Source organism: Phyllobates terribilis, unplaced genomic scaffold (genome assembly GCF_046119375.1).
Source record: "Phyllobates terribilis strain yellow unplaced genomic scaffold, ASM4611937v1 Scaffold_11__3_contigs__length_659146591, whole genome shotgun sequence".
NCBI lineage: Eukaryota > Metazoa > Chordata > Amphibia > Anura > Dendrobatidae > Phyllobates > Phyllobates terribilis.
In genome coordinates this window covers 427,493,725-427,515,277 of record NW_027362771.1, presented here as the reverse complement: position 1 = coordinate 427,515,277, position 21,553 = coordinate 427,493,725, and the positions used below count along the sequence as shown (strand labels likewise).

Below are 21,553 nucleotides of genomic sequence, written 5' to 3'. Positions count from 1 at the left end.
TAACAGTGTAAGCAGCAGACCCCCTCTCCCATAACAGTGCATCATGACCACATTTTTTGCTTTCATTTTTTTCTATTTTCGTCCTCTAAAACCTAGGTGTGTCTTATAGTCCGAAAAATACGGTACACATTTTTTATTTCCTTTGTGTGTTTCAATTTTTTTTTTGTGTTGTTCCAATATTAAGGCACATTGGACATATTTTTACACAAAATCCCAAAAATGGGCCTGACAAAATTGTTGGCACCCTCAACTTAGTATTGGGTTGCAAACCCTTTGGAATAAATAACTGCAATCGCCCCCTATAACCATCAACAAGCTTCTTACACCTCTCAACTGGAATTTTGGACCACTCTTCTTTTGCAAACTTCTCCAGGTCTCTCATATTTGAAGGGTGCTTACTCCCAACAGCAATTTTAAGATCTATCCACAGATGTTCAATGGGATTTAGTTTCGGACTCATTGCTGGCCACTTCAGAACTCTCCAGCGCTTTGTTTCCATCCATTTCTGGGTGGTTCGTGAAGTATGTTTAGGTCCATTGTCCTGCTGGAACACCCATGACTTAGGACACAAACCCAGCTTTCTGACACTGGGCATTACATTGCGACCCAAAATCCTTTGGTAATCTTCAGATTTCATGATGCCTTGCACACCGTCAAGGCACCAAGCGCCAAGGGGACCAAAACAATCCCCAAACATCTTTGAACCTCCACCGTATTTGACTGTTGGTACTGTGTTCTTCTCTTTGTAGGCCTCATTCCGTTTTCGGCAAACAGTAGAATGATGTGCTTTACTAAAAAGCTCAATCTTGGTTTCATCTGTTCACAAGGCGCTTTCCCGGAACAATTGTGGCTTACTCGTGTACATTTTGGCCTACTGCAGTGTAGTTTTTTTTATGTCTGTGTCAGCACTGGAGTACTCCTGGGCCTCCAGTCATAGCGTTTCATTCAAATGTCGACGGATAGTTGGTGCTGACACTGATGCACCCTGTACCCGCAGGACAGCTTTGATTTATTCGGAGCTTGATTTGGGCTGCTTACCCAACCATTCAAAGGTGCCAACACTTTCAGCCATGACTCACTCACACTCTCTCTCTCTATCTCTCTCTCTATATATATATATATATATATATATATATATATATATATATACATTTGTATGTATGTATATATATATATATATATATATATATATATATATATATATACATATACTTTACAGACGGTATATATGGGAAATTGGCCTTAAAGGTCTGTCAGAGTTATAAATATTTAATGTGATTTATTTTATTCTCTTTACTCGTTTCTGCCCACAGTATACTATTAAAACATTTTTATCCTTATCCATTGATATTTGCTAATACAGTTATATTAACTCTATATATGGAATAATGACGTACAGTAGATAAGGAGTGAGATAGATATGTACACAGTGTTAAAGGGATTGTATCACCTTTGTTTGTGATTTATTTGCGTTTAACGTAAATGCTCAATTTAATCCTTATGTCTTTTTCAGATGACACATTCCCTTTAAATAACTTTACTCGTGTGGGTTCTGAATTTAACTTGCTACTTTAAGCCAATCTTTAAACACCTGTATAAATGCATATTATGAGAGAAATAATGTTCATTAAAGAATGGGGGGTTTGTTTTCAGAAAACCCCTGATCCCATTTGTTTTGAGAAAACAGATTGTTACTCACCCTCCCGTGGTCCAGCGCTGAGTCTTCACTGCTGCTCCCGGTGTTTGTTATTGTCTGCAGCCAGTCAGTGAACTGAGCTTCTTTATGCGATATGTTCCTCCTACTCCTGCAGAGCTGCTCAGCAATTGGCCGCAGCATTGTCAACATTATTGTCAGCGCTGCAGACAATAACAGACACGGAAACAGTGTACCGGACCTGGGAAGGGTGAGTAAATTATAGTTTTTTTGTAGTTTTTTTAAAACCAACTGCAGCTGACGGACAGGGGTTTTCTGAAACCTGAAAAACTTGTTAAAGTACCCCACACCCTAATACTAAGCTAAGTATCCATACTTCAAGTTGAAACTGAGATCCAGGTGAGGTCTTCTCTGCCGCAGCCTCTGTTGTGTACAATAGAAAATCAAGATCTTCTGCAGTGAGCTGCATATCCCGATAAACCCCCCAAAAAGGAAGGGTACAAAAAATAATATACTGTATATTTGCTTTTATACTTGTTCATGTTCAGTATTAATTACAACAGACTGGGGATAAATGTGTCCTTTTTATTATGTTTTGAGTTGTATATATTTGTTAGAGAATTTCTATTACTCGCTCGTGTCGAGGCTATACAAACTATTTAATACCTTGCACAAGGAAGTTGCGTAAAATATACTCTCATTCTCCTTTGCTGAGGATAAATGCTTAGTGAAACTTTGCCACCCACTCCCTGACTCTGCATGCTTCCAATTTGTTTCCTGCAGAGCTGAATATCATATGAGGGTTGCATATCTAGATGTATGCTTATAACCTCGCTAGACTTCTCTTACTGATATCATATGAGGGTTGCATATCTAGATGTATGCTTATAACCTCGCTAGACTTCTCTTACTGAAAAGTAATTGAAAAAAAGCAGTGCGTCCGGTAACAAGGAGCATAAACACATTCATCTGTAAATCTCTGAGTTTCTTATATTTTGGGGTCAGACACTGCTTTGCATAAATTTAACCTATTGTAAATCTACATGGGTCACTTTCCAAAACCTTAACATTCCTCACCAACTTACTTACGATCACTCCACTCCAAGTTTCAAACGTTCTTGCCATTACAACGGCAAGGTAGAGTTGTAGATCCGCATTATGGTAACATTTTTGTCTTATCACATATGGTTGAAGTCATATAAGGAGAATAGAGAGTTGATGACACATTGTTTGTACCCCCAAGGTAAAAAAAAAAATTTCACACTCCCTAACGTTAATGTTCCAACTAAAATGAATGCCCATTAGACTTTTTTTTTTCTTGATATATTTTGGAGTTCTTTTGGTTCCTTCTTCTTTTTTTCTAAATTATGCTGTTGATAAGTCAATCATTTCATTTTTCTATAAAATTTCAGATCCGAGAAGAACTCACTGACATTGGTGGAGCTATGCATTATTTACAGCATTGCTCATCAGTTATGGCCATAATCTATGTATGTGCTACCAAGATTAGAGACTTCTATACTTGTATTCTGCAGTGGTTACTCGCTCTGTTTTAGCTTGACTACCTGTAAATTTCACTGTTATATAAACACATATCTCAGACTTTATCAAATCTAAAGCCACAGGAGCTGTCCACTACTAATGTCAACCTTATCAATTGGCAAACTTAGGTGAAAAATAAACTCATACTCACTTTTCACTCCTCTGTAGTCGACTTTCCATCCATTGCCAGTCTGCTGGCATCAACATGAAGCATGAGGTGGGGGTGTCATGTGAGCACTGCCACCAATCAGCAGCCGCTGATCGGCTGCAGCGTTCAGTTTGTCTGAGCCAAGTGGAAGAAACAATCAATAAAGGTTGTTTTCGTTGTGAAAGAACAGTTTCTTTTGTGTTTTTACTTTAGATGTCAGTCTATACATTGAATCATTCCCAAGTATAAGATTCAGTACATTTGTAGTCTTACATCCAGTGCATTCTTGATGTCCCTAGTCTGCATTTCACACACTTACTACAGTGTTTCTCATACATTTAACTCCTAAAAATATTAGATGCATTCTTACACAGTTATATGTATACATTAAGGTGTACGCAGAGGTTGAAAGATGCTTACCCTGCTTGAAAATTGCCGATCTTATCACCTGGATTTTCTAAGAGAGTGCGTTCTAATTAAAATCGATCTAAAGAATTAATGAAATAAACGTTTTTTTCCATTAGCCCTATATATACAACAGAAAATGTAAATTAATCTGGGAGAGACAGAAGAATATAAACATACATTCCTGTCAATATACAGTGGAGCACAGCGTCTGATATAAAGGGATGAGCAATGAGGCATATTTCTGTAGACGTTCATAAAAGTATCATGCCTTTAAGACTGTGTTCATATGTGTAGTCTGACATATCATGTTTAGTTGAGAACTTGCCTGCAGAAATTCGAGACTTGCACTTTGATTTCTGTTGCGGGTGTGTGGCTTGAACTGCTGCGGATAAAAAACTTAAGACTAATTGCCATTCTTTGTGGTTAATTTTCTGCTTTTTTTTGTACAAAACGCAGCTCTGAAAATGCGGATGGAAATTTTCTGTTGCAAAAAACAGTTGCTGTGATAACCAGGACATTGATAGAAATAGGGTGTGCATTTTGGTGAATAAGACATGTATACTATAAAGGTTAATAGGAACAGTTGGAATCTCCACCTATTATTAACACGTATAGAGTCAAGCCAAATGTAAAACTACAAGAATTCGTCATGTAACCTGTTAAATCATGCCCAATTGTGAACCAATAACCAGACTATTTGCCTACAGGAAAATGAACTCAGGTAAGCAAGTCAGTATTTGAGGATCATGGTCCATCTCTAATGCTTGGATCTCGTGAGACTGGCAACCATGGCATGGTATTCCAAAGTTCTAATTGAAAATGAATATTGGGCACCATAAAAGGAACCCTAAAACAATCAGTCTTGGCATCCTGCTAAGCAGAGAGGCTGCAAGTTGAGATGAGATTATCTGGCAAAACCTGACTCAGTCCATGGATGAACTAGCACTCTTTGTGGCAAAAAATAGCTTTTTTGTGCAATCCAACAAACCTCTGTAAATCGGCATCTATACTTGTGGTGGATACTATGGTGCCCCTTACTTTAATATCTGCTCTCTACAATTTTCAATAATATGTACTATTGTTCTAAAGTCGAAAGTGGAACCTTACCCTTTGTAACTGGTCCTCAGTCCTGCTCTTCTTCTCGGGTTTATGCATTCTCTTATGGCACACGGCAACTTTTTTGAGCATGACATAGCCACACTTACCCTTTGCTTCTCTATTGCATGTGGCTTCTAATAAGCACGCCAAGGCAAATGGATGCAGTTTGGCCTTTAACACAAGCTGTGCTTGCAGTATGTTGTCCCAGGATCCTCTTGGTGTGTGAATGTGCCTGTCTTGGTGCCCAAGATCAGAATGTTAATGCCGATACTTGTTTTTTTTTTTCCTCAGAACTGTTGTCTATGCCAGCTGTAAAACGATTTTCTGTGTCGTTTGCAAAGCATCCGACTAATGGTACGTTTGCTTCCTTGATTTGAAGTGTTGACTCACACTATTAACCCCATTTTTATTTTTCCGTTTTTTTTTTCTTTTTCTGTCCGTTTGCCATCCAACAAGTCTTGTTCGTGTTGATATTGTGGTGTGGACTCTTCCTTTCCTTTTTTTTCCATCATTTTTCTTCAAGTATGTTAATTTAGTCTTTTATGTCATATCATAATTCTTCATGCTCATTTACCAACTTTATCCAGTAGCAAGATGTTTCTTTGTTTTCAAATAAACCTAATAATTCTCAAATATATAGTTCAGGGTAATGGAAACACAACGTTCAGAACAGTGCTTTGATTTGTTTGCATGTTTTTTTCTATATTTCAGAGATTTTATATATACTGTGCCTTATTCTAAGATCACAATTCCACTATTAATAAAAACAATAAACCAAACAAGGAAATAATGTATGAAAATATAGTCTGATTATCAGGAAAAAAATCATTATAGGCTTAACTATGGCTTTTTTTGTGAATACAAAGGAGGTCTAGTTTTGATAACGTTTAGGAAAGCCCTTTAGCACCACAAGACTCGTTACCGACACATGAATTACAATTACAAGATATGATGGCTCCCAGACTTTGATGCCGGCTCAATTCCTGAGCTTGGAACTTTCCCATCAGGTGATGGCTGTGATATTCAGCCATCATCTGCCTCTAACAGCCGCACGTGGAGTGGAGCTCCACCAGTGGCTGTTACCCTGTTAAATGCCGCTGTCAATCTCTGGCAGCTGCATTTACAGTGCGTCATTCGAAACGCCATCAGCAACCCCGTGATGCAATCGCGGGGCACTATTTGGTATCCATGACGGACACGTATGCTGAAGACCCCCTTGTCTGTCATGACTGTACTTCTGTGAACACCAGCTTCTGGTTAGTGTTTATACATTATGTGTTTTGCTGTACACCGCAATACTGTAGTATTGCTGCATATAGCCCAAGCGATCAAATGATCGCAGGTTCAAGTCTCCTAAGGAGACTAGTAAATACAGTGAATAAAATGTATTTAAAAATATAAAAAATATATAAAAGTTCAAATGCCCCCCCCCCCCTTTTCTCCATTAAAAATAAAGAAGAAAAACTACACATATATGCTGTTGTTACATCTGTAAAAGTCCTGTCTATCAAAATCTAAAATTAATTAACCCGATTGGTAAACGGTCTAATGAGAAAAAAATCGAAAACCACCAAATTACGTTTTTGTCTGCCGCAGCACTGCAATAAGGGGCGATCAAAATATTGTATCTACTCCAAAATGCAACCAATAAAAACATTGGCTCAGTACACAAAAACAAGTCTTTCCAGCTCCATCGTCCAAAAATGTAAAATCTTACAGGTCTCAGAAAATCTATTTTTTTATACAAATTTCTGACATTTTTTTAAAAAAAATTGCCGTAATCATATTGACCTAGAGAAACATATTGCAGGTCATATAGTGAACATGGTAAATTAAAAAACCCCAAAAACTATTGTAGAATTGCAGTTTTTTCACAATGCTAAAATAAATGGTGACATTGAAAAGTTAAACTCATCCCTCAAAAAAACAAGTTGTGTCGATGGAAAAATAATAAAGTTATGGCTCTTGGAAGAGGAGAAAATTGAAAATAGTCACGTGAAGAAAGGTTGTCATCTTTATTTATTTTAAATATTTCTTTTGTCGGGTGGGAGGAATTGTTCTGATCGAACACTCCCATCAGGCATAGAGTTTATCGGACAATGCTCCATGCGATAAAGTATGCTCATTTACATAGTGCAGAAGCAGAGCTAATTTGTATATTTTTACCTTTGGAAAATTCAATATATTTAAAAATCCAATAGACTCGAGTTCAAACATTTAGCACATTTACTAACTTCTGCTCCCTGGGAGTCATTTTTTAAGACAACTTAGTTGCTTTGACTTGCGGTACTGGCTTACAGTATCTTAAAATGCTATTTATGAAAACTTATATGGGCAGTGTAAAATATAGGAAGCACTGTGTTTTTATATGACTAAAGGGGGATAGATACTACTGAGTATGTCTTGTAAGTTAATTTACATGACAATAAAAATTAATTGTTTTAACATACTCATGGTATTAAGGGTGCTTTCACATTGCATTTAGGGACAGACTCGGTGGCCCCGTCAGGGCATACGGGATTCAAACGTGTTCGCCGATGGGGCCTTAGACTGTAATGGTACCAGCAGAGTGAACGTGTGCTCTGACGTGCATCATTTTCGGGATAGTCCTCCTAATGGATGCATACAAACAGACGTAGTACACTGTTTCTGAGCGTCCGCCTATAGTAGGCGTATATGCCTGAAAATGATGCATGGCAGAGAGCACGTTCACTCTGTCGGCACCATTACAGTCTATGGCCCCATCGGCACATATGTCCGAATCACGTTTTGCGGGGGGATTTAGACATATGCCCCAATGGGCCAACCGAGCATGTACCTAAACACAACGTGAAAGCACCCGTAGTATTTTATTTCTTGGGTTATCTCTTAAAGATGACTATTTTTCTACGTCAATCGTGTGCCAGCAATCAGCTCATGTGGCTCTAGAAACCCCTATGGGGGAATGAAGGAAGCTGTTATACATGTTGTCTCTTTGGGAGCGTATCACTACTTTAGCTATATAGCAGAAAGTACTTCTATTACATCCATATGTCCAAAATGTCTGTTTATGAGAAAACCACTGCTAGCCTAGCTATTTTCCCCAAAGTTTTTTTATACCTTATAGTTTACTACCGAAATAAACAATCAAAGTATCAAAGTGTGTACGCCAGAAATCTGGATTAACACTGTTCAATGTTGCAAAATGTTTCGCGTTTTCAGTAGATGCCTTACTCATGACAAGTTGTGGCATACTCTAGGCCAGAAATATTACTCCAGTCTTTGAATGGAGTAAGATTTGTGCCGAGGCTCACTCTAGTTTTAAGACTCTCCTGATTGAACAGTCCAGTCTTGATGAATCGGGAATTTTATATTTACAAATTTACAATATTTGGTTGCATATAATATGTGGACAAGGCGACTTTTGATTTAACGTTGCCTACCAAAATCTTTCTCAACAAACAAATGCCGTCTGGGAGCAGCGAAGCTGTGGAGCAACAGATCTTTGGTAGGTAAGTACTGCTTATTGTGTTATGTTAAAGCAAAAGCAGCTGCTTGCCCACATCTTTACTAATAACTTATCTTTCTAATAATAGTTAATTATTTTTTTACATTTTATAAATATTTTTTTCTAAATATATTTTATAATATGATAATGACATCCAGATGCATCCAAATGCAATATTCTAAAATAAACTTTGTTTATTTTCTAAAACAGAATATAATCCTGTTTAGTGAAATATTAAAAAAAAAAAAATTGAATTAAAACCTAATCCTTCTTTCCTCTTTTTGTAAAGGCTATTTTTCTTTCCAAGGCTTCATTTCAGTTTTTATTAAATTTAATCTTTCATTTTCTCAGGTTTTATTTCTTATTCTCGTTCTTATTTCATTTTGTGAAACAATTCTTTTTGTTTTTTTCCTAATAACTTTGGTTATTGGGAAAAATTGGAGTTAAAGAAAAATTGCAGGAAAATATCTGCTTTTGTGGTATGAATAAGTAGTTTTGATTTTTACAATTTTAAAAGGTAAGCTTTAACTATTTTGTTATTGATCACCTATTCTAAGAATAGTCATCATTAACAGATTAGTGGGGGTACAACACCCAGCACCCTGAACTGATCAGCTGCTATCCACTCTCAGCAACTGCCACTAAGCAGTGTATGGAGGTGTGCTGTTCTACCCTGTACACGGTTCACATCCAATTGATCGCAAAACTGATGACAGCTGATGAGCGGGAGTGCGGGATGTTGGACCCCCATGGATGTGATATTGATGACCTAACCAAAGAATGGGTCATCGATATCAAAGTAGCGGACATTCCTATTGATAAATTTAATCTACTGTATGTCATATCAGAACTTGTTTAAATACTTTTACCTTTTTAGCATTTTATTACAAGTTAACAGCTTTTTTTTTTTTTTTTTTATAAACAAAGATAAACTAGACTTACAGTCGTGGCCAATCGGTTTGAGACTGACACAAATTTTGTTTTTCACAAAGTTTGTTGCTTCAGTCTTTATAGTGGCAATTCGAATTAAGTTTAGATTGATATGAAGAGTGATCAGATGAACTGCAATATCATTCCTTGTCATTAAAATTAACTTAAAAGAAATATATTATTAGGATCAACCCTCCTAAGCCGTCTGTATGGGCATGCAGGTCATAGGAAGCTGAATAAAAAAAAAGATACCCTGATATCTGCAATCCGATGTTTTATTCCAAAGAAATCCATGTTTTTCTTATATGCAAATGCCCTTCTCCAGGTTATCGGGAGGATGTTGTCTGGAAGATAACTCTGCCTACAGAGCTTATTTTAAATTAAAGGGGGAGTTATCAGTGTGATACAAGTAACTAACACAGAACAGGAGAAATTAACATTGTCTTGCAAACACTTTTTTGCAGCTCTCTGAGCTCTGCTGTATTGCAACAATATTGCAATCCTTGCTGCCTGTGAGATGGAAGCTGAAGCTGAGAGGAACCTGCAGATGTCAGTTATAACCACACACAACTCTGTGATGTGTAATGTTCGTTCTCTGCTTTCTTAATTTCATTACACTGATAACCATTACACATTACACTGGTAACCATTACACATCACACTGGTAATGCCCCTTTCTATTTAAAATAATCTCCGGAAGCAGAGTTATCTTCCAGGTAACATCCTTCCCATAGCCTGGAAGAGGTCATTTACATAAAGTGATAAAAGATGATTTATCTACAACAAGCCATCTGATATGAGGCATACAGGTATGACTTTTTTCTGCAGTCTATAACCTGTATGCCCATATTAATAATTTAGATAAGTCAAATATGGTGTCCCTTTAATCACAATACCAAATTCCCACTGAATGTCAGCCCTGCCACAAAATCACCTGCTTACAACATTTCAATGGTCTTCTCATTAGCTCAGGAGTAAATGTTAACAAGGACAAGACAGCTGATATCGCTCTGTCATGCTGATTAAATTATAAGAGCAGACTGGTTGGTTTAAAGGGGGTTCTTCATAAAACACATGCAGTCATCATTGCTTTGCATCAAAAGGGCTTTACATGCAAGGACATTGCTGCTTGTAAGATTTTCCCTAAATCAACCATTTATTGGATCATCAAGAAATTCAAAGAAAAAGATTAAATTGCTGTAAAAAAGGCTTCAGGGCCCCCCTGGAAAACCCAACTAGTGCCAGGACCGTCTCTTAAAGAGGATTTAGCTGTGGAATCTGTTCAACACCAATGCAGAGTTTGCTCAGAAATATCATCAGGCAGGTGACAGTGCATCTGCATGCACAGAGAGGTGAATGCTTTTGGAGGCTATCCTGGTGTCATAGAAGGTAGTAAAGAAGCCAATAAAAGCATCAAGAACCGACCGACATTCTGCAGGGAGTACAGGGATTGGACGGCAGAGGACAAAGGGGTAGAGTTATTTTCTCCGATGAAGCCTCATTCAGACTATTTGGGACATCTGTAAGAAAGATTGCCCAGAGAAGAAAAAGAGTAAATTTTACCATGAGTCTTGTGTCATGCAAACAGTAAAGCATCCTGAGACCATTCATGTCACAATTTTGCCTAAGAACACTGCCATGAATAAAGAATGGTATCTAAACATCTTCCAATTTCTCCCAACGATCTAGGAGCAATTTGTTGTAGAACATTGCTTTTCCCAGCTTGATGGAGCACCATATAACAAGGCAAAATTGATAACTAGTTGCTCAGTGAACAAAACATTGAAATTTTGGGTTCTATGGCTGGGAAACTCCTCAGATCTCAATCCCACTGAAAACTTTGTCCCCAAAAAGAAAGTGGACAAATAAAAAAAACAACTGAAATTGTGATAAACTCCAAGCCCTGATTAGACAAGGAATGTGTTGTCATCAGTCAGGATTTGGCCCAGAAGCTGATATCCAGAATGCCCGGGCGAATTGCAGAATGCTTAAACAATAGGGGTTATAAACTCGATGTATTTGTCAAAAAAAGTTTAAAAAGTTATGAAATGCTGATCATTGTATTTCAGTAACCATAGAAAGATCTGACTAAAAGATCTAAAAACAGTAAAGCAGCAAACTTTGTGAAAAAAACAATTTGTGTCCATCTGAAACTTTTGGCCATTATTACAAAGAGATAACAGAAAAATATGTTGCAACTAGGGTTGAGCGAGTATGTTCTGTCCGAGTATGCTCGGGCCGAGCTTCGAGTATTTGCAGCTGCTCGGTGATATGGTTGAATCGCTCCCGTGTGCATGATTTACAACTGTTTGACAGCTTTATTACATGTGAGGAATGTGTAAGAAATAGACATTCCTCACATGTAATAAAGCTGTCAAACAGTTGCAAATCATGCACACGGAAGCAATTCAACCATATCACCAAGCACCTATAAATACTCGAAGCTCGGCCCGAGCATACTCGGCGAAAGGGTTAATAGAACATACTCGCTCAACACTAGTTGCAACTAAAAATACTGTTTTTCTGTAAAAACATAACTAAACAAAAAAAGTGCAAATCCAAAAACAACCGATCTATAAAACTCTCCTAATATTAACCCTTATGGTGAACATCGTAAAAAAAAAATTAAAAAACACATACCAAAAATATAAAAAAAAAGTGTGAAACCACTGAAAATATGTCTTATATTCTAGGTTCTTCAAAGTAGCCACCTTTTGCTTTGATGACTGCTTTGCACACTCTTGGCATTCTCTTGATGAGCTTCAAGAGGTAGTCACCAGAAATGGTCTTCCAACAATCTTGAAGGAGTTCCCAGAGATGCTTAGCACCCCAAACCATCTCGATTGGGTTCAGGTCTGGTGACCGTGTAGGCCAGGTCATCTGGTGTAGCACCCCATCACTCTCCTTCTTGGTCAAATAGCCCTTACACAGCCTGGAGGTGTGTTTGGGGTCATTGTCCTGTTGAAAAATAAATGATGGTCCAACTAAACGCAAACCGGATGGAATAGCATGCCGCTGCAAGATGCTGTGGTAGCCATGCTGGTTCAGTATGCCTACAATCTTGAATAAATCCCCAACAGTGTCACCAGCAAAGCAACCCCACACCATCACACCTCCTCCTCCATGCTTCACGGTGGGAACCAGGCATGTAGAGTCCATCCGTTCACCTTTTCTGCATCGCACAAAGACACGATGGTTGGAACAAAAGATCTCAAATTTGGACTCATCAGACCAAAGCACAGATTTCCACTGGTCTAATGTCCATTCCTTGTGTTCTTTAGCCCAAACAAGTCTCTTCTGCTTGTTGCCTGTCCTTAGCAGTGGTTTCCTAGCAGCTATTTTACCATGAAGGCCTGCTGCACAAAGTCTCCTCTTAACAGTTGTTGAAGAGATGTGTCTGCTGCTAGAACTCTGTGTGGCATTGACCTGGTCTCTAATCTGAGCTGCTGTTAACCTGCGATTTCTGAGGCTGGAGACTCGGATAAACTTATCCTCAGAAGCAGAGGTGACTCTTGGTCTTCCTTTCCTGGGGCGTCCCTCATGTGAGCCAGTTTCTTTGTAGCGCTTGATGATTTTTGCAGCTGCACTTGGGGACACTTTCAAAGTTTTCCTAATTTTTACCACTGACTGACCTTCATTTCTTAAAGTAATGATGGCCACTCGTTTTTCTTTACTTAGTTTCTTTTTTCTTGCCATAATACAAATTCTAACAGTCTATTCAGTACGACTATCAGCTGTGTATCCACCAGACTTCTCCACAACACAACTGATGGTCCCAACCCCATTTATAAGGCAAGAAATTCCACTTATTAAACCTGACTGGGCACACCTGTGAAGTGAAAACCATTTCCGGTGACTACCTCTTGAAGCTCATCAAGAGAATGCCAAGAGTGTGCAAAGCAGTCATCAAAGCAAAAGGTGGCTACTTTGAAGAACCTAGAATATAAGACATATTTTCAGTTGTTTCACACTTTTTTGTTAAGTATATAATTCCACATGTGTTAATTCATAGTTTTGATGCCTTCAGTGTGAATGTACAATTTTCATAGTCATGAAAATACAGAAAAATCTTTAAGTGAGAAGGTGTGTCCAATCTTTTGGTCTGTACTGTATATATATGTATATATATAAAAAAGTCCCAATATACAAATGAAGAGGCATAACAGTGCACCAAACTCTTGGCCACACCAAGTGTGCCCTAAGCCTCCTCATTTGCATATGAATGTAAAGTTATTTTCTTAGACACTGTACCAGTAACAGGTACAGTGCTAGTATGGTTGTTATAGGGGCTAAGTCCCTTACACCTCATAGCCGATTTAACATGAATTTTGGGGGTGACAGACTCCCTTTAAAGGGATTCTCCATGATCTAATGATTGATGATCTATCCTCCGCATAGCTATTCAATACGAAATCTGTATTGTTCCAAAACTCCAGCAATCACCTGAAAACTGCTCCTGCAGCTGCCGGAACTAAGCTATGATAAGAGCACAGCAGCTCCGTACATTGCTTAGTGGGCACCTTACTGCGCTTTATCTCCCATCGAATTGATTATACTGCATCAGTTGGCAGCAGCCATAAAACAATGTGCGGGTCTGCTGTATTTAGCCCATATATCACCTAATTCGAGCCGTTGCATTTTTCAGCTGACCAGTGGGGGTATTGGACTTCCACCAATTTCATATTGAGGTCATCAGTTGTTAAGCCCTGGAAAACCTATTTAACAATTTATGTGCACCAGTCTCCAGAGGCAAAAGCTGGAGAATAAACAATAGTCTCTCCACCCGTACATGAATTCCTTGAATATAAGGGGGGCAGTTTTTGGGGGATTTCTGCTGTTTTGGAACTTATGGGCCTCTGCAAATGGTGCCCTCAAACTATTTCAGGAAACTGTGCCCCAAAAACTAAAAGGTGCTCCTTGTCTTCTGAGCCCTGCAGTGTGCACAAGCCTTACTATATGACCATTTAAACAATATTGCATGACTTGGGAGTAACATCATAATAATTTATGGGGTACTTTCGTTGTTACCATGGTAAAGCCTAAACATTTTGAGCTAAATCTACTTATTTTTGTAATAAGTGTAATTTTTCATTTCCACACACCCCAATGGTTAAAAGAAATAAGTGAAACACTTGGCGTCTAAAACTGCTGATTTAGACGCCAACGTGAATTCCATGAAGGCTGTAGCTTCCAAAATGGTTTTCACTTTGGGGGTTTTCTGCTGTTTTGGCAATCTGGAGGCTTTTCATTTGGCACAAACAATCTAATATTACCAAATATGGGCTCCAACATTCAAGTAGCAATTCTTTCCTTTTGAGCCTCCGCTTTGTGCACAAACAGCAGTCTCCGACCACATATTGGGTATTGTCGTAATCAAGAGAAATACGTTCCAAAGTTATTACCACATAAAGTGACACATGTCAGATTTACAAAATGGGGCTTTGTCCAGAAGATGAAAACTGTCTTCCAACGTAAAGGGTTACTGAGCTGCCTACTACAGATATGAACTTCCATCCTTTCCTTGTGGCTCTATGAATTCCTAGATAATTGGTGATAAGTAGAAATGAGTGAAGCCAAATGTAAAAGTTCGGGGTTTGTACCGGACAGTTAGTGTCCAATGCTAAACCCTGAACACGGACTTCTCCCGGAAGTCCTTTTTAATGTTCGTAGTTCTGGGGGAAGTCCAGGAGGAGAGAGCGAGATTAGGTCCCCATTGTTTTCAATTAGGTTCAAGTTCGGGTACCCAAACCGAACTCTGGACTAAAGTTCGGGTCGGGTACTAGACCCCGAACTGCCACGGGTCTGCTCATCCCTAGTGATCAGCTTAAAAAGAACTTCCATTTCTTGTAGCATTCATCAGGCTAACACAAAAACTTTTTTTATTCTAATGCAAAGGTTTTTGTTCTTTTTTCACATTTGGATGTCTGTTGCCAGTCATTTTAGGCTATTTTGAGCAAAGAAAGGTAAGGAAAATGACATTCCTGTACCTTTTATTAAATCCACATTAGTCGGTGTAAATTTCAGCAAACCAGTTAAATTAATTGATGCAGCTTTGTGTTCGGGTTTTTTACACATGCGGATTTTCCTCAATTAAGCAAGTCTAGGGGAAAATCCTTATTTCTAGAAATCCCATCCACTATGCTGTAGCATCTGGCCGCTGAGTTCTGGATGCTGCATAAATACACAGCGTCCAAACCGCAGCAAATCCTGAACTTTGGGAACGCACCATAACTGCCACGGGTTGAGCTATAGATTGCCATGATGGCCAGGGGTCTGTTGAAAACCCTTGTGCCTGTCATGACCGTACACCTGTGAAAGCCAGCTGGCTTGGGTGGATACTTTATTTATATGTCCAACACCTACCAGATATTTTGCCTTTTGGCTAACAATGACCTCATTATATTGAGCATTTCTGAGCATGGAACTTTCCAATTTGGTTTCTAGGACTTATACCATTTAGATAGTTTTACTCATCTTACCTCTCATGAATGTCTGCGGCACCTCTTAAAGATTGCTGTTGTGTCTTTATTGTAGAAGAACTTTCTGTCACTGCTTAGTAAAAGGTGCAAGTGAGATGTGAAAATCATTGTCCTAACTGCAGCCTCAATGCAATTCCTGCTAATCCTGTTAAGGAATGAAGACCGTAATAGAAAATGATTGAGTGCAGGATGAAATATTGCCAATCCTTGGTCATAGCTTCACTACTACTTTTCTAAGGTTTATTGGACAACGATCAAAGAACTGATCAGCTCTCCTATATGCATTATACAAGAGGCTGACAAGACGAGTCCAAAATATGCAGCAAGGAAGTAGCATTCAGTCCTTTTAAAAACTGATACATTCGATATTACAGCACAAGTCATAATTGTTTATTCCTGCCATTCATTGAAATTGAACATATGACTGGTGTGCATGACCAAGTATGGCAACCCATGTTCTCAGCAATCCAGAAATGCTCTGAAAGTCAAATAGTAGGCTAATGCCACAATGAAAGTAAACAGGGAATCTGCCACCAGGTTGTTTGAGAGCAGCATGATGTAATGCCAGAGACCCTGATTCCAGCACTGTGTCAATTTCTGGGCTGCTTGATGTAGTTTTGAAATAAAGATATGAAGATGTTCACCAGAGGACTAATAAACTTGCTGCCATGTAGTCCTACATATTAATGAGCTCTTTATAACCCCGCCCCCCATCACTGATTGGCAGCTTTCTGCTATGCACCATGCACACAGAAAGCAGCCAATCAGTGGTGTGGACGGGGTTCAGCATTAGAGAACTTCTAGATGTGTAGCAGAGAAAACAGTGATTTTATTTAACCCCTTTCCGGCCCAAGGCGTACTAATACGTATCTGTGCCATGGGCCTGATACGTATTAGTACACCCTGGCGATTTCGCCCGCACACAAGCGGTGCAGGTGAAATCGTCGCCGGGTGTGAACTGATAGTACCAGGTGTCAGCTGTAACAATGTGCAGAGAGTGGTCCCTCACCGCTCCTGGCACATTAACCCCCGAAATGCTGCTATCAAAATCGGCAAGAGGAGGTAAGCGTTATACTTACCTTCTCTGCCGGCATCCCGCGGCGTCTGAGTCCGGTTCCGGATCTTGCCATGGTGACCCGACGTCATCATGACAACATTCGGGTCACCAGGAGGCAGGAAGTTGCTTTGGTCATGCGCAGTGCACGAGCAAAGTAGCTTCTCCCTGTGCAGCGCTGACAGGCTGCATAGCACAGGGATGTTTCTGCATTCCTACGCTATACAGCCGATCAGGCTGCAAAAAGTGAAAGTCCCATAGTGGGACATAGTGTAAAGGTAACAAAAGTGCCAGAAGGTGAAAAAATAAATAAAAAAAAAATTGTAAAAATATAAAAAAAAAAATGAAAAAAATAATATAAAATATATATATATACATTGTAAACATAAATAAATAATCTTATGAAAAAAATAAACAAAAAAAAATATTTGGTATCGCCACGTCCGGAACGACCTGACCTATAAAACTGTCCCGCTAGTTAACCCCTTTAGTGAACACGGTAAAAAAATAAAAAACGAAACATAAAACGATGTTTTATCATCATACCGCCAAACAAAAAATGGAATAAAACGCGATAAAAAAGATAAATGTAAATAAAAACGGTACAGCTGAAAACGTCATTTTGTCCCGCAAAAAACAAGCCGCCATACAGCTCCAACGATCGAAAAATAAAAAAGTTATAGCTCTCAGAATAAAGCGATGCAAAAACAATTCTTTTTTTCCATAAAATATTTTTTATTGTGTAAAAGCGCCAAAATATATAAATGTGGTACCGCTGTAAACGTACTGACCCGAAGAATAAAGCTGCCTTATCAATTTTACCACACGCTGAACGGCATAAAGAAAACCCAAAAAAACAATTCCTGAATTGTTTGTTTTTGTTTATGCTGCCTTCTAAAAATCAGAATAGAAAGCGATCAAAAAATGTCACGTGCCCGAAAATGGTACCAATAAAAACGTCAACTTGTCCCGCAAAAAACAAGCCGTCACATGACTCTGTCGGCCGAAACATGGAAAATTATAGCTCTCAGAATATGGCGATGCAAAAACTAGTCTTTGCAAAAAAAAGCGTCTTTTAGTGTGTGACAGCTGTCAATCATAAAAACCCGATATGAATCTGGCATCTCTGTAATTGCACCGACCTGAAGAATAAAGATGTCTAATCACTTATACCACACGAGGAACGGCGTAAAAAAATAAACTTTAGGGTTAGGGTTGTGCTAGGGTTTGGGTTAGGGTTGTGCTAGGGTTAGGGTTGTGCTAGGGTTAGGTTAAGGTTAGAGTTGGGTTATAGTTGGGCTATGGTTGGGGTTGGGATTTTTTCAGAAGTAAAAAAAAAATGACGACTATATGGCGACTAATGTTGAGCGCAAGTGCTCGCTACTTGAGTTTGCATCAGGTGCTCGAGTGACATGCTTGAGTCTCCACCCCAAATGTTTTGCAGCTGTTGTACAGCCAAAAAAAACTCTCGGGATTGCCTGCCATGCATGAGCGATCCCCGCATGCTTTTTTTTTTTTGGGTGTCTAATAACCGTGAAACATGTGGGGCAGGGACTCGAGCATGTCACTCCTGCACGCGCGATACATGTGCATACCCGAGTACCCAATGCAAACTCAAATAGCAAGCACTTGCACTCAAGACTAATGACAACTTATTCAATATGATGACCTAATGTTATCAAATTCTGTGTAGTACCTTTTGGTTCAAAATGTTCACTATACCCCTTGATAAAATCCTGAAGGGGTGTAGTTTACAAAATGTAGTCACTGGGGGGAGGGAGGAGTGGTTTCCACTACTTAGGCACAACAGGGACTCCCCAAACGCAACATGACGTCCGCTAATTATTCAAGAAAATTTTACAATCAAAAAGTCAAATGGCGCTCCTTCCCTTCCGAACCATGCCGTATGCCCAAACAGTGGTTTTCCCCCACATATGGGGTATCTGGTTACTCAGGAGAAATTGCACAACAAATTGCATGGTGCAATTTCTCCTGTTACCCATATGAAAATGCAAAATTGGGGGCTGAAAAACATTTTTGTTGAAAAAAAGTGAAAGTTTTATTTTTACGGTTCAATGTTATAAACTTCTGTGAAGCACCTGGGGGTTCAGGGTGCTCATCACACATCTAGATAAGTTCCCTGGAGGGTGTAGTTTCCAAAATGGTGTCACTTGTTGTGTCCACTGTTTAGGAACATTAGGGGCTCCCCAAACGCAACATGGCGTCCGCTAATTATTCAAGCAAATTTTACATTCAAAAAGTCAAATTGCACTCCTTCCCTTCCGAGCCCTGCCGTGCGCCCAAAGAGTGTTTTTTACTCACATATGTGGTATCTGCGTGCTCAGGGGAAATTGCATAACAAATTTTGGGGTCCATTTTTTTCCTGTTACCCCTGCGAAAATAAAAAAAAATTGGGTCTAAACTAAGATTTTTGTGAAAAAAGTTAAATGTTCATTTTTTTCTTCCACATTCCAAAAATTCCTGTGAAGCACCTGAAGGGTTAATAAAGTTCTTGAATGTGGTTTTGAGCACCTTGAGGGGTGCAGTTTTTAGAATGGTGTCACTTTTGTGTATTTTCTGTCATAAAGGCCCCTCAAAGTCACTTCAAATGTGATGTGGTCCCCAAAAAAATGGTTTTGTAAATTTTGTTGTTAAAATGAGAAATCGCTGGTCAACTTTTAACCCTTATAGCTCCCTACTAAAAAAAAATTTTGGTTCCAAAATTGTGCTGATGTAAAGTAGACATGTGGGAAATGTTACTTATTAACTATTTTGTGTAACATATCTCTCTGATTTAAGGGCATAAAAATTAAAATTTTGAAAATTGCAAAATTTTCGCGAAATTTCTGATTTTTCACAAATAAACGCAAGTGATATCGAAGAAATTTTACCACTATCATGAAGTACAATATGTCACGAAAAAACAATCTCAGAATCAGGGGAATCCGTTGAAGCGTTCCAGAGTAATTACCTCATAAAGTAACAGTGGTCAGAATTGTAAAAATTGGCCTGGTCATTAACGTGCAAACCACCCTCGGAGATAAAGGCGTTAAAAAAAAAAAAAAAGCAACACAGCCCAATAAATTATATTTTGCTGGAATCAGGGTCTCTGCCTTTGAATCATGCTGCTCTCAGAGTAGCAAAAACCCAGTGACAGATTCCCTTTAAATATGACATTGATTTATCTGTTAATGCGTATTAACATAGTTGTTAACACCTGTCAATTGTGTGTCTAGTCTGAGCACTAACACCCGCTCTCTGCTCTGACCTAAATTTTGTTGGCTGAATTAAAGTAGATATGTCACCAGATTTCACAATGTAAACTTATTAACTAGCTCTATTAGACCTGATACTTATATTAATAATTCATGTGAGAATGACTGTATAATCCTGATCTTAAATAAGCATTTATGAGTTCTGCTGGAGTTGGACTCAAAAAAACGCTCATTTTAATATCAGACAAGTAAACGTTTAAAAAGTATTATTTACCCATTCTGACGTAAAGTAAGTACACCATCTTCATCAGATCTATTTAAACATCTATATAAACATGGATGCCGTTTGTATTGTGAAATCTGATGACCGATCCCCATTTAAGGTTAGTTTTACCAGTTTTAAAACAAAAGAATAATAAAAGAAGGCAACAGTCCCCATTAGAGTACCATCTTTTATTAGTCCAAAAAAGCCAAAATAATCAGTATTAGCAAACACATTTATTGCGGTTGTTGGGTCCACGTTGGTCTATTATACTGTTTGGAGGACTATGTGGGACCCATTATTCTGTATGGAGGACTATGTGGGGCCCATTATACTCTATGTAGGACTATGTGGGGGCCATTATACTGTATGGAGGACTATGTGGGGCCCATTATACTGTATGGAGGACTATGTGGGGGCCATTATACTGTATGGAGGACTATGTGGGGGCCATTATACTGTATGGAGGACTATGTGGGGCCCATTATACTGTATGGAGGACTATGTGAGGCCCATTATACTGTATGGAGGACTATGTGGGGGCCATTATACTGTATGGAGGACTATGTGGGGGCCATTATTCTGTATGGAGGACTGTGGGGCCCATTATTCTGTATGGAGGACTGTGTGGGGGCCATTATACTGTATGGAGGACTGTGTAGAGCCCATTATACTTTTTTACAGGTTGGCCCGCGACTTTGTCCACGTTTTTCATTTTGTCCCTCTGTGTGTTTGAGTTTGACATCCCTGCTCTAGAGGAATATATAATGCTTTTTGCAATATTTTTTTGGGTCACCCAAATACTGCTAAGCTCAGACAGCTAGAATCCAGGTGACTTGGCTCATGTTAGGTGACTGTTCTGTGTGGAAAGGACTTAAGTGAAATGGGAACTATAGTAACTAGAGTATCACCGGCTTAGCCACTGAAGCCCTGCAAGACATCCAATTTTGCCCAGAAATATCCACCTACATATCTTTTTGTGCTGCTTTGATGTGGAGTTTTAGGCACACACAAGAATCTACTCATTCTGAAAGATTAAAGAAATGTTATTTCAATAACTCTTCAGGCTATTCACTTTTATTGATACAAATGCTATTGGATTTCAAGGACAACAAAGTTAAGAGATAGTGTTTTATTTTTTTAAACATAGCTGGTTATTTTGTGTTTTGAAAACCTCCATAGGGAGTTACTATATTGGTGGAAAACATTTCCTTTCTGCATTCTCTGTATAGACATAATTGCAGGGTCTGTACTTAAAAAGCAACTGCAGTAGACT

At 38.8% G+C, this 21,553-nt stretch overlaps 1 protein-coding gene across 15 annotated transcripts in view; it reads left to right on the top strand.

Annotated features, from left to right (window-relative positions):
* PPIP5K1 (diphosphoinositol pentakisphosphate kinase 1) overlaps positions 1–21,553 on the top strand; it is a 204,372-nt gene that overhangs the window by 159,413 nt on the left and 23,406 nt on the right. For 9 of the 15 annotated variants that reach the window (XR_012251298.1, XM_073653161.1, XM_073653156.1 and 6 more), the window contains one exon: positions 5,142–5,204. The exons of the other annotated variants lie outside the window; for them this stretch is intronic. Coding sequence is in view for 8 of the 9 variants with exons in the window: in XM_073653161.1 (XP_073509262.1) it covers positions 5,142–5,204 (63 nt within the window). In the remaining variant the exon portion in view is untranslated. The remainder of the gene's footprint in view (positions 1–5,141; positions 5,205–21,553) is intronic. 15 annotated transcript variants of the gene reach the window in all.